Source organism: Palaemon carinicauda, chromosome 38, assembly GCF_036898095.1.
Source record: "Palaemon carinicauda isolate YSFRI2023 chromosome 38, ASM3689809v2, whole genome shotgun sequence".
Classification (NCBI taxonomy): Eukaryota; Metazoa; Arthropoda; class Malacostraca; order Decapoda; family Palaemonidae; genus Palaemon; species Palaemon carinicauda.
In genome coordinates, this window is record NC_090762.1 from 12095329 (window position 1) to 12109984 (window position 14656).

Sequence of the window (14656 nt, forward strand, 5' to 3'; positions counted from 1 at the left end):
TGCGCGAGAGAAATATTTAAGAAAATATCCAAAGATATAGACGCAGATTCCTGTAGAATTTATGACCCAGGAACTAAATTGAAATACCCTAAGTTTTTAATTAACTAGTCTACAGAAAGATAAGAAAGATATATTTTATTCTAATAAGAATAATTATCCTTTCAAGAATCAGAATGTGTTGGCGCTACTATACAGTGATTTTTTTTTCTTATTTAAAAAAGTTGAAAATGTTTGAGGTAAATTTTATGAAGAGGTCGGGAACGGTAAGGAATACCATAATGAATAGTGGTTCGATTTACATGATTGTATGTGCTGGGTGTGATAAGAAATATTTGGGTCAAACTGGAGAACTATTTGATAACCGTATCAAATAACATCGTTATGCTATTAGACAGGACAAATGCAAGTGCCCTGTTTGTCTTCTTGAATGACAAACTTTGTAGTAACAGTTAAAATAAATATTACTGAAACTGCTATTATTAAATATTATAATAATAAAGTCATAAATCTTAGCTCCTGTCTTTTAAAAACTAGACATTTAAGGACGTACAATGTAAACATTTAGTTTATTGAGACACTGATTGATACACCACTATCATTTTTAGTATATAACGATAATTCCCTATTCATTTAGAAAGACTACTAATAACACACAATAATGGTGATTTGCTTGTTTGTGGTTTTCATTTCACCTGTTTTTTTTTTTTTTTTTTTTTTTTTTTTTTTTTTTTTTTTTTTTTTTTTTTTTTTTTTTTTTTTAATTTACTTGTACCCCTGGAGAAAGCTTCGAGTTCCATCCAGGGCCCACGTGAGTCTCTTCCTCTTGGAAAAACCTCTCTTGAAAGGATTGGGTTATTCTTAATTTTGCAAAAGCTAGAGTTGGAAAGGCTGTCACATCATGAAGTGTGGTGCTCATGTTGTCATCCCTTCCAGACAATGGACTACATACTACGTCCTATCAGAACGCACGAGACTGGGTCGGGTCATGCATGGCTTAGTTGACGGGATAGAAAGAAAGAAAGAAAAATGACTGACCATCGTTTGGCCAACCTTCTTCAAGTAGGTCCTGGGTGTGAAAAGGGGCCAATCGGTACAGATTTGTACCTCTACGAATGTAATCAGGCCGCTATGCAGTTCCTACAATGTTGGCGCTGTAAGAATTTATGATGATGACCTGGTTTTTGGGAACTACGGCCTTTTTTCAAGAGCCCCGCTCGGATGTGTATCCTGGGCAGTCTGAATGAACCATGATCTGGTTTTTCACTTTTCTGTTTCATATATATACTTCATAGTCCTCAGCCATGTAGGTCTGGGTCTTCCAACTCATCTAGTGCCTTGTTGAGCCCAGCTGATTGTTTGATGAACTAATCTCTCTTGGGGAGTGCGAAGAGCATGTTTATTATTATTATTATTATTATTATTATTATTATTATTATTATTATTATTATTATTATTATTATTATTATTATTATATAGATAGCTGTTACTCTTCTCTGAACCAAGCCCATTCTTATTGGTTTCTGATAATATTTTTATTTCATCTAATCAGTAAATCTTGCTCGCCTTAACTACATGTACACCATTTTCGCCCTCTCTAACCTAAAATCAAATTTAATTCAACTTGCATCTCTGTTAAGTGATGATCAGCTATGGTAAAGGCCACTTTCATTGCTACTCCATAAACTTGCTTACCCAGACCCTTTGTAGTTGCACACAATATAACAAACCCCTTTCCGAGTTATTTTTATTATTCCAAGGGTACTTATACTGCATTTCATCTTCAAAATTACGTCCCTTTCTTAATTCGTTTCCGTAAGACTTTTTTCTATTTTAAGTTACACCAGGATTCCAGACACTCCATACCTGTCAAAAATACCACCTATTGCATATTATTTCATACCCTTCCAGATTCTCCCAATCCACACAAAGACGGACTCACACTCTTAGAAAAACATTTTTACCACTGGTATTCTTTTCCATTCTGTCGGTCGTATACGATCATGGCCACAGCATTTTCTTATACACCCAGTTCTGTTCATTTAATTCTCGATTTAACACATTTTATACATTTACATCCACCAAGCTTTACCCATTCTCGAGCTCTACTTCAGGGTTCCCCTCGCCCAGCAGTGTTGCTGTTCCTTTTCAAAGGGGGAAATAAAGAAAAAATATATAGACGAAATTTCTAGTGTGATATATGATATTTCATAGGGCGCACTTAATTTTCCAATAGACGAAATTTCTAGTGTGATATATGATATTTCATAGGGCGCACTTAATTTTGCAGTCTTCTTTTTTAATTATTTTTCAAAAGGGCTACTTACTGTCCAATATTTACTGTGATGTTATTTTTACATTAGAAAATAGTTTCATCGGAAATTTACTGTTTCTATAAACTCACGTTTTAATTTTTTTTCTGTTTTTTTTTTCTTTTTTTTTACACTAAGAGAAATTAAAAATCCATCGACAGTAGTATGCCATATTTTGCCCTAAATTAAGAAAACTAAAAGTTCCATGTTTTAGTGAAGTTTTGAACTCTGCTTAAACATTTGTAACGATATTATATTGCGATGCAGACAGTTTTACACAAGTGACCTTCAGTAGAACACTGTCCCCTGTCAATCCAAGGCCCAGAAACCTGTGGACCTTGAATGTAGCATGTGCCTAGACCTTGAAAAGACACACACACACGCGCATATATATATATATATATATATATATATATATATATATATATATATATATATATATATATATATATATATATATATATATATATATATATATAGGGCACGTCGTGATTTATTAATTGTATAATATTGTTTATGAAGCAATTATGTTTTTGTTAGGACATCTGAGAATACTTTGTTTAATATCCTCATTGTGAAAGGATATGAATTATAGATACTGGCTGATACTGGTAATCTTTTAAGTCACGTATGATATATAATGAAGTATTTGCAATTCACAGAACGAAAAACTGGTTTAGCTATTACCAAGACAGTTGCAATTCTCTTCCCCAGGCTTAACGATTTTTTTTTTTTTATCAAACACATGCAAATTGGTCATAATAATAATTTAAGATGATAGAGATACCAGTTATCAAGGTAGTTTACAACACTGATTACGCAATGTTTTAACCAAAACGTCAGAACTTTAATGGTCTTCCTCACAAAACAGCTGTGATTGAGGGTTACCACTTTTGAAATATTCGTAAGAATATGTAACTGTTTAATTATCTTTCCCAAAGGAAACTCCTGTTAAGTGAATCAAATTATGTCATTTTTTATTAATTTTGAATTTGATAAGCATATTAATCTGTACTAAAGTTTTTGGGGAAAATTACTACAATTCGCCGAGAAAAGTGTAAAATATTAATGCCAAAAAGTAAAATAATGACGCAAATCTTCAACAAAGACTCGTAGTTATGCGGAAGTAATTTTCGTATTAATTTATTCAAATCAAGTATTTATGAAAATTTGAAGATTATACAATTGTTTTTATTAATATTTCATTTGTTTTAGATGAAAATTTGAAATATTATTATATGAATTGTAGTGTAGAAGAAGCTCGCTTGAATATACCAGCTGACAGTAAACAATCTGTGTTGGCAGATGTGAATGTTTTGAGGGAGTTTGTCAAGATGGCAAGTCCGAGAACCCGCAGAGTCTTAGCTGAAATTAAGCCGAAAGATGAAAACACTGTAAGTTATTGTTCTCTCAAATGGAAATTGTAAACGAGATCCTAAAAATGTTCAGATTTGTTATATTGAAAAGTGTAAGTCTATGCTTCATATTATCGTAAGTTAACCCTGACCCACTCACCTATCTTGAAGACCTGACCTCTTTTTTGAACGAAGATTCATGTTGGGACGTATGAGAGGCCGTATTTTAACTGTTCCGATACATTGACAGTTCATTATAATAAATATGTAGTCTGTATCTTATTTAACTTGCCTACAATGAGGTAACATATTGTAGGGTCAATATATTTAAGAAAACTTCTTGGTTACTAACACACACAGCTGACAGCTTCGTATTGGCTGACAATTAAACATGGAAACAAAGAAGCAAAAATATGAGATCGGAATTATTCCTAGTTAGGCTTGGTGTTTGTACTTAATTACAGTACCCTAGGCTAGGCAATGATAATTTTATTGTAATATTTCTTTTTTGGTAATTTTTTGTTCAAGATTTTCCTGTAACTGAAGTTAGCCAAATACATGAACCATGAAGTGTTCTTACTAATTATTGTGTGGTATGTCCATTTCTTATCCTGAATATTGGGGCAAACCATCCGTTGATGAATTATCGGGCTGTATGTATGATAGCGGCCACCTGTATGTATTATTGTCTAACCTAGAATACGGCTGTGTCCCCCCGTTAGGTAAATAGTTAAGGACAGGGCTTGTAGGTTTGGTTATGAGAGAATTTTTTAGGTTATTTGATGTCCATTTTTAATTAACCTGTGAGAAACTGGCCACTGATATACAAAGGCTCCTATTCTTACTAATTTTCGTGTGGTTTGTCCATTTCTTATCCTGAATATTGTGGCAAACCATCCGTTGATGAATTATCTTACCTCCCCTATATAAAACCAATTTGGGGGATCCCAGTGGGAAACCGGGAAATTAGGGCTGGGAAACTCCAAAAATGAGTATTTTGCGGTAATGGTAATTGACAAAAATGCATTGTAAACACAAAATAATTGGTTTGAAAAATATATGGCTCATGTAAGTGGCATGAAATTGAGTGTCCTAATTACATGTAATTTATAGCATGACCCTCAAGTGGTTTTTGCTCTGGGATGGCTTGCTCCAGTCGCAATTAAACATTATCATTGCGTCTGTTTTATCAAGCATTACTTAGATATGCTGCTCACGCCAACGATATGGGTCATTATTCCAGTAGTAATTTTGTCTTTCAGATTAGCAACAATAGGTATATAGTGAACATAGTGTGTTTTAAACATAATTCAAGTACAGAATCAGAGAGAATTACATTAGATTTTAAAATAGAATAAATTTACCTCTTGAAGATGTCTTCATGTGACAGTAATGATGGAACTGAAGTGGGTGGGGAAAGGCTGTTGTAAAACAGCATCCAGGAACTTATGCATAAATAATTGGAAGCTTTTGAATTTCAAAAAGGGCTAAAATTAGAACAAGTCAGGACAACTAGGGTGTACGAAAACAAGGTAAGACTTGATAATTTAACACTTTAAAGATTTGTTAAAGGCCACAAAACCTAGCAAACCCAAATAACCTAACCTAGTAGTTCCTAGGTCACAGACCTAGCTGCAAACCCCCCTTTGAGGGATAACACAATGAGCTTTTAAAAATTGATTCACTACACCAGGAGTACCATGATAATCTCCGTGAAACTTGGCTATATCATCGAAATGTCCATAATAGCAGCCATTACATTTTTTTATGCTAGGCTCCATAACGCACACCTGACAAGCAACGTAGCTTTTAAGGAACTGGAGAGTTGTCCTAAAAAAAACGGAGTGTGTCAGAACTGCCTATGTCACGCTTGACCACACGCATGTGCCTAAGTAGGGCAAACTTTGTCGTTTGGTAGGGGAAGGTAGGAGGAGGAGCTACTTACAAATGAACGAACAAGCGTAATTCCATTGGTAGAAAGAAAGTGGAAGGAGGACCTGTGCAGAGTAAGTGTAAAGTCGTTATCGCACAACAAACTCTGCATAAACGTACAAAGGGGAGCTGATACGGTTGACTTCTAAAATGTAAACAAAAGAGTGAAACGGATATATCAGGACGATGATCCCCATATTTTGTGCATTTTTTCGTGGTTTTATTATGTGTCCAAGAGAATAATATATACAGAAGGAAAGGTTAGTTTTACCATAATTTATCAATTCTCCAATAAATTTTCCCCACCCAAAACCCTGTTCCTACTGGGAGGCCCTTATTACTGTAGTATATATTAGGGTATATCTTATGAACTATTCATTTGCTATGGAACTAAAGGTAATTTTTGAAGAAAACAGGAGTTTTTCTATAACCCCATTTCTTAATTAGTAAAGTTATTCCCGTATTGTTCTATAATAATACTCAAAAAGCCAGCTAATGATTACATGAGGCTACCAAAAGCGAATGCAAACAACACATGCACAGTAACTCATAATCCATCTCCCAAAATTGGACTTGAACAATGGAATGGTGTTCACATTTTTATTGATCAATACGTAAGTTATTATGCCCTACCCCCCATTAGTCATACAGAGAAAAATAAAAAATAGGCAGCGCTCATCCATTTTTTATAGCAAATTTAAGTGTCGCTAAAAATTAAAGTATAATATATTAACCCATCTTTATATGGATAATGCTAGATTTCTAGAATTTCATTATGCCAAACTTTGTGTTATGTATAGTAGGTTAGCCTTGATAGCTTTGTAGCTTAATACCTCCGCCAATGAAGTTGGAAGGTTATGTTTTACCCCCTGTTTGTGAACAGCATGCTGGGCACAATTTTAATTGTTGAGTAGTGAAACTTGCAGTTTGTTCCGTAACTGGAATACAAACCACGCCATTTAGTGGGGGTATTACTTTCGGCGTAGCTGAAATGATGAGCCATTAATTTTTAACGAGGGTTAACTACCCTCACCGGTAGTTAGTGGGGGGTTAGGGAGGGTATCTTGCTATTGCCCCCCTCACACACCTGTGATTGAGCTCACTTTGCTTTCGGCTCGGATGGTGATCGGTCATTGCCGTTCTTCATTCTCGCCGACTTTTGGCAGCCTTTAACGCCATTCTGTTTTCTCTTAGTGTGTGTGAAGTTGACTTTTGCAACCATGCGCACCTACCCTGGACTCTCCGGCCGCCCTTGTGGAACATATATGTCGGCGGTCGAGACTGATCCTCACGCTCTTTGTCCTTTCTGCAGAGGTCAACGGTGTGATAGTCAACAAGTGTAGGGAGTGGTCTTCCTCCCAGTGGTAGAGGTTTTCGCGATGGCGGAAGAAGAAATCCAAGCGAGATATTTCTCCTTCGAAGGTTGCTTTGAAGGGAGAAAAACCCAAGGCCTCTTCCGTCGCCCAACCCTCCTCAGAAGCTCCTACTCGGTCGGTCTCTTACGAGAGACCGTCGAGTAATAGCGTAGACCAACTTATTTCCGACCAACCCCTGGTCTCGAGAGATGAAGTTGCTTCCCCTTAGCGAAGCAGCACCACTTCTCCCCGCGGGTGAAGCCTTGTCACTAACTTCCCTGTTTCAGATTTGGTCTTCCTTGGGGCGCACGTTCGCCCTCCAAGGAAGCCCTGATGCAGTTCATCCGCATGGGTGTTTCTGTTAAGCAGTCATCGTTGCCGTCAGAGGTGGTTCCCCTGACTCTTGTTGACGTTATTGTGTCAGAGGTGTCTCATGCAGCATCGCCCATCTCCTCTGCCACTCCAAACTTTACAACTGTAGCTACCGACTTAGTTTCCCCCGTTCCTGACCATCCTCCGAGGGGGAAACCAAGTTCATCATTGGTCTCTCCTGCTAGTGTTTCTGTCTCTCGGGGTAGTTCACTTACAGAGACTCCTCTTCAGAGGACTGTTGATGGTCAGCTTGCTGATCCAACAGCCCCAAGAGGGCGCATCTGTTGGAAGGTTCGCCTTCCTCTTCGCTTTAGAGGTCTCCCTTTTCGATCTCTTTCGGTGGATGGTCGTCCTTTTGAAAGACATGTCAACCTTCCATCCAACAGGCCTGACGATCTTCCATCGCCGTTCTTGTCGCCTGTTGAGCCTAATTTAGCTCTTCAAAGTGCGCAACTGCGTGCCATCACTCTCGCCCTGCGCACCACGCGCTCAGACCAGTGCTCACCACCAGCTCGTCAGTCTACAAAACATCGGCACACCAATCAACCTGCTTGCCCTCACAGACGGCAGCAGCCTCACGCGCTTGCACGCCAACATGCGCTTACGCACCATTAGTTACCTGATCATCAGCGCTCTACTGTGCACACATGCGCACACACGCCCATGGTCGCCCACGCGCTAGCACACCACTGCGCACTTACGCTCTCCTGTGCATCAACGATCTCCTGCGCCCCAGCGCTCTCCTGCGCCCATGTGCCCTGCGCCCATGTGCCCTGCGCCCATGATCTCCTACGCGCCAGCACTCTCCTGCACGCTAATTTTCTCCTATGCGCCAGTATTCACCTGTGCGCCCTACATCACCTGCGAACCAACATGTGCGCCCTACATCACCTGCGCACCAACGTGCGCCCTACATCACCTGCGCACCAACGTGCGCCCTACATCACCTGCGCGCCAACAGAAACATGCGCGCTATCACTCTCCAGCGGACAAATATGTAGGTGAGACGACATCCACGTTGCCACCCTCACCTGTGCGCCAACTTTTACCAGTGCGCCAGTGCTCGCCAGAATATGCGCGCTCACCTGCATGCCATCTTTTTCCCGCGGACGCGCGTCAACACTCTACCGCGCGCCCGTGCACTCGCCATGATTCTCCTGCGCGCGCCATCATTCTGCCGAGCGTACTTCCAGGTCCCAGTCCATCCGTCTTCAAGGAAGTACTTGAGATTCAGCCTAGACAACAGAATATACCAGTTCAAGGTGATGTGCTTCGGTCGTTCCACAGCACCACAAGTCTTCACCAGAGTGTTTACCGTAGTGTCATCTTGGGCACACAGGATTGGCATCCGTCTCCTCCGTTATCTGGACGATTGGCTAATCCTAGCAGACTCGGTGTCAACCCTTCTTCAACACCAAGACAAACTTCTGAGACTATGCCAGGATCTGCGGATCTTGGTAAATCTCGAGAAGTCCTCTCTGCTTCCTACTCAGAGACTGGTATACTTAGGCATGATTATAGAATCCATTCTCCACAAAGCCTTCCCATCAGACGACAGGATAAAGAGGCTGAGAAAGGTCGCAATACCTTTTCTCAGATGAGAAGAACTTCCAGCCCAATCGTGGCTACGTCTCCTCGGTCACCTTTCATCGCTGGCCCATCTAGTTCCCAATGGTCTCCTCAGGATGAGATCCCTCCAGTGGCGACTCAAGTCGCAGTGGAATCAAGCTCATGACTCCCCGGACATCCCTATCCCCATGGGACCTGCGGAACTGACAGACCTTCAGTGGTGGGTGAGAGATGAGAATCTACGAAAGGGAGTAGACCTTCTTGTCCTCCCCCCGGATTTGATGCTATTTTCAGACGCTTCAAAAAAAGGGTGGGGGCCCACGTGCTGCACCACACAACCTCAAGCCTCTGGTCAGAGTCAGGAAAGTACCCCCACACAAATCTCCTAGAGATGAAGGCTGTCTTTCTGGCCCTTCAACAGTTCCTGCCAAGTCACTCTGTGATGGTGATGAGCGACAACACCACAGTAGTGGCCTACATCAACAAACAAGGAGGTACTTTTTTGCAGCAACTATCCCATCTAGCAGTAAAGATACTGAGATGGGCCGAAATCCACTTGATACCACTATCGGCACGCTTCATTCCGGGCAAAATTAATGTGCTCGCCGACAACCTGAGCAGAGCATCTCAGATAGTGATTACTGTGTTGTCTTTGGATCATCTAATAGCCAACAAAGTCCTGACTTTGTGGGGTTCTCCGACTGTGAACCTCTTTGTATCAGCCCTGAACTTCAGGCTCCCGCTGTAATGTTCCCCAGGCCCAGACCCCAAGGCTCTCTGGCAAGATGCTTTCCAACAACGGTGGGACAACATCAACATTTACGCCTTTCCCCCGTTCTGTCTGATGAGGAGGGTACTCAATAAGACAAGAACATCGGTCAGTCTTTCGATGACCCTCATATCCCAGCTATGGCATCACACAGAAGGGTTTCCGGACCTTCTGCAACTCTTAACGGAGCCTCCAAGAGAACTCCCTCCACGACTGAATCGACTCAAACAACCACGTGCCAACATCTTCCACAAAGCCGTAGCTTCGCTATGACTTCACGCCTGGAGACTATCCAGCATCTCCTCTCTGTGAGTGGATTTTCGCAAAAAGATGCGATCAGGATGTCTGGACACCTGCGAAAATCATCAGCAGCAGTCTACCAGGCAAAGTGGAAAGTCTTCTGGGGTTGGTGTCGTGGAAGTGGTATCTCTCCACTCGATGCTATTATTCCAGCAATAGCGGAGTTCCTTGTGTATTTGCGTGAAGAAATGCGCCTATTAGTCTTGGCAGTGAAAGGCTATCGTTCGGCCTTAAGCCTCGCCTTGAGACTAAAAGGAATGGACATTTCTTCATTGCTAGGAATTTTTTTACTCATACGGAGTTATGAACTTATCTGCCCCCAGTCAGAAGTGAGACCTCCCCCATAGAACATGGTTCAAGTTCTCAGGTCACTTAAGAGACCTCCCTATGAACCATTACACCAGGCAACAGATCGCCACCTGACTTGGAAGACGGTGTTCCTGCTAGCTATGGCCTCGGCCAAGCGAGTCGGTGAACTTCATTGTCTCTCACACAACATCGCCCATTCAAGGGGATGGGGAGAGGTAACGTTCAGCTTCATCCCTGAGTTTATTGTAGCCTCAGAACCCGGGAGTAGCGGATCCTCGATTCGACTCCTTCCGGATTTTTAGTCCGTACTGTAACCGATGACCCAGACCATATCTTACTATGCCCAGTAAGGAGTTTGAGGCTATACCTCAAGAGAACAGCCGCAGCCCGTCCTCGTGTGTCAGCACTATTCGTCAGCACAGGAAGGACCAAGAACACCATCTCGGCGTGGATTTGCAGGGTCATTGACCATGCACTGAATCCAGACCCTCCTCCGTCACGTCGCCTCAGAGCACATGATGTCAGGAGCATAGCTACGTCCCTGGCCTTCAAAAGAAACTACTCAGTGACGCAGGTTCCTCAAGCTGGGGTGTGGAAACGTCAGAACACGTTCACATCCCACTACCTGCAAGATGTGACCCACAGGAGACTTGATATGTTTTTTATCGGTCCTGTGGTGGCTGCACTACAACTGGTTTAAAACCTCAAGCTCCTTATTGGACAAGTAGCAGAAGGTTGAGGTGATTGTAACCTGGGTTTAGTCTGCATGAATGAAAAGGTTTAACTGGCCTTATTCTTTTCTTCATTCTCCCCTCTCTTGGGGAAAGCAGTATCCTGGGTTGTCTTCATAGCTGACCTCAAACCACTGCAGGTAAACCATGCTCCCTTGTGTACCTAGTATTAAGATTAATACTGTTACGTCCCCATACCCTGACGAGGTGGTATTGGGAAAGTCCTAGTGCACAGTTTTTCCATCTAAAGAACTCGGAATAACTTTCTAGGACGAGTCGCATTTCTACATACCTTCACACACAGATTGCGTAGACCGCGAACCTTGCGTAGCAAGGTTTTAGCGAGGCGCAGGGACTCATTCCTTGAGTGCTAACACACTCAGATAAGGAGCACCCGGGTAAAGCCAAAAAGCCAGATTGGCTGGGACGTCCACCCTTCCTAATGGGTGAGTCACCCCTATTGAATAGCGTGGTTTGTATTCCAGTTACGGAACATATGACAAATTCGTAGATAATTTGTATTTTTCTTAATCATACAAACCTTAGCTACTTAACCAAATTTGCCCGCCAACCCTATCCCCCTTGAAGTCCTACCTCCAAGCAAAGTGAGCTCAATCACAGGTGTGTGAGAGGGAGTGGTAGCAAGCTACCCTCCCTACTCCCCACTAACTAGCGGTGTGGGTAGTTAACCCTCGTTAAAAATTAATGGCTAGTCATTTCAGCTACGCCAAAAGTAATACCCTATTAAATAGCTAAGGTTTGTATAGTTAGGAAAAATACAAATTATCTATGAATTTGTCATATTACTTCCAAATTTGTCATTAAAAAAAAATCAGAATCATAGGCTCTGCTAATTTTAACAATCTTTTGCCTTCCAAGTTTCTTCCTTCAACACATCTTCCATATATACTTTCAAAGCCATTAGAACCCTTAGAACTCATTTTATATATTTTTCTCATTTCCGTATGAATTCCTCCATCTCTTCACTATACTGTAACTTTTCTGTGTTGCATATGCCATACTCTCTAATCTTTTACCAACTGTAAGCGCATGAGCCTATCACTAATATGCTGGACAGAGAATTATTATTATTAGCTAAGCTACAACCCTAGTTGGAAAAGCAGGATGCTATAAGCCCAAGATATCCAACAGAGAAAAATATCCCAGTGAGGAAAGGAAATAAATGAATAAACAAGAGAAATAATAAACAATTAATATAAAATATTTTAAGAATGGTAACAGCATTAAAATAGATCATTCATGTACTGGTTCAACTATAAAAGACTTGTGTCACCCTGTTCAATATAAAAGCATTCTCTTTATGATTTGGAAGAACATTCCACAACTTGATCACAGCTGGAATAAAACTAATACAAAACTGTGTACTATAGTATTAAGGCTCTTGATGGAGAAGGTATAACTATTAGAATTGACTAAACCTAGTATTACTAGTAGGATGGTACTGTCTGGGAAGAACTGAATACAAAGGATGGTCAGTTATGAAAAAATCTTATTCAACATGCATAACAAAGAAACTGAACGATGGTGCCAGATATTAATATCTAGGTCATGAATAAGAAATTAAATAGACCATAAATTCATGTCAAACCAGTGTGGATGAGATTCAGCAGCTGAAGACTAGACAGGAGAACAATAATTGAAACAAGTTAGAATGAAAAGATTAAAACTACTTCAGAATACAGTAGATAGCTGACTGAAAATCTTAAGACTTCCTCAATAATCCAATTGTTTGTGCAGTTGCAGAAGAAACAGGCCAAATATGTTATGCAAAATTAAATTTGCTGCCAAGAATACCACCTAGAAATTTTAAAAGTTTTGTAGAGTTAAAGAAACATTATCAATGCTGAGATCTGGATGTTGAGGAGCAACTGTCCTCAACCTACTTACAATCATATTAAAGTTTTGTAAGTGTTTCACGTCATGCCCCATAATTTGCACCATGGACTAATTTTAGCTAGATCTCTATAATGAAATTCGACAATGCCAGATCTAGATTCAGGAGGTTAAATTAAAGCAAACTGGGTAGTATCATGTACATATACAAGAAACTTTACCTAGACCAAACCCCAAATTGTGTACAGTATATAGTATGAAAAGTAATGGGCCAACAACACTACCTTGAGGAATACCAAGTATCACATTTCTATGCCTACTATGATGCCCATCAAAAAATACTATGCAGTCTGTTAATCAAATATTCAATGATGATGCTAAGAAATGTCTCACCTACTCTCAACTGTTTGAGTTTGAAAACAAGAGCCTCATGATTAGCACAAAGGCAGCACCAAATTTGGGGCTAATTATATCAACTTCTGACTATAATTAATGGATTTCAGTACAGCACTGGAGATTATAAGAAGGGCATCTTGTGCTCCAAGGTGTTTACAAAAGCCAAATTGCAAACCAGGGAGCAAATGATAACCTTCAGCATGCAGTTCCTACGGTACTTGGATGTTTTGCTAAAAGTCGTTCAAAAACTTTAGGTAATACTGGAGTTATGAAAATTGTGTTGGAATGTGGTGGAGTATAGCTAAGTTACCACTGACATTTACATAATGAAGTAACATCATCACTCCAATAAGTGCTAAAAGAACCTATTCTTGTTAACTTGAGGAAAATAACCAAACTTATTTTTTATAATAACAAAGGAAAATACTATTTGGGTCTACACCTCCATAAGCATCAAAGGTCCATTTCTTTTATGTTGAAGCATAAACTCTGAGCAATAGCTCCTAACTGAGTATAGTCATTCCAAGTCAAATCTAATGTGTTACTTTCCAAAGATGCTGCCTATCAGTAATGTTGACCAGATTCTCATTCAAGAGAACTTTAGGCTCAACACTTTTATACAGTTGTGAGGAATTCAAATTCAAAAGATCACTTAAAATGCCATTCCAGTCTGCTTGAGATTTTTTTTTTATATAAATCTCACATGATTATGACACATCAGGGACAGGTTGCTTAGTTTGAACTCCTAAAGTCAATGTATGATCAGATGTCCCAACTGAAGAACAAACATTACTTGTTATAACACCAGGGAAGTTAGTGTGTACTAGGTCCAAGCAGTTATGACCTGTGAATAGCTTCACTTATGAATTGTTCACAGCCTGATTCAGAGGTAAAGTCCAAAGCTCTTAAGCCATGGCAATCAGTAGAAGAAACAGAATTTAACCACTTCCTATGGTGAGCGTTGAAATAGCCAACAAGAACAAAAGAGGCCTTGCTATCATCTTGTATCTTAGTCATAATTGTAAGAAAGCAATAGAAAATAGAATCATCCAAGTCTGGATTCCTGTAGAGTGAACACAAATAGACATTATTACGCCTGCCACAAACTTTTATTACCTGAATCTTATGACATCCGCATTCATAGCAAGAGTTATGAAAAACGGGATATTCAGTCCTATTATACACCGCCGTTCCCTTTGTCTTAGGAATGGCATCCCGTTTCAAAGTAACTTGGAATAAGAAGCTCGGATGAGTGCTTTATTTGAGAAACCAAAGTTTCTGCTCATAAAAAAATATACAGTACTGTCTGGAGGTAACTGTAAGGTCCTGAATATTAGTATGTAGTCCACAAATATTGCAATACTGTACAGTAGACGACATATGTACAGAAACTAAAGATAACATT

At 40.1% G+C, this 14656-nt stretch overlaps 1 protein-coding gene across 4 annotated transcripts in view; it reads left to right on the forward strand.

The window, feature by feature from the left end:
* Positions 1-3532: 3532 nt before the first annotated feature.
* LOC137630428 (ADP-ribosylation factor GTPase-activating protein 1-like) overlaps positions 3533-14656 on the forward strand; it is a 159765-nt gene continuing 148641 nt past the window's right edge. For all 4 annotated transcript variants that reach the window (XM_068361891.1, XM_068361893.1, XM_068361892.1 and 1 more), the window contains exon 1: positions 3533-3703. In XM_068361891.1, coding sequence (XP_068217992.1) covers positions 3548-3703 — 156 coding nt within the window. In that variant the 5' untranslated portion in view covers positions 3533-3547. The remainder of the gene's footprint in view (positions 3704-14656) is intronic.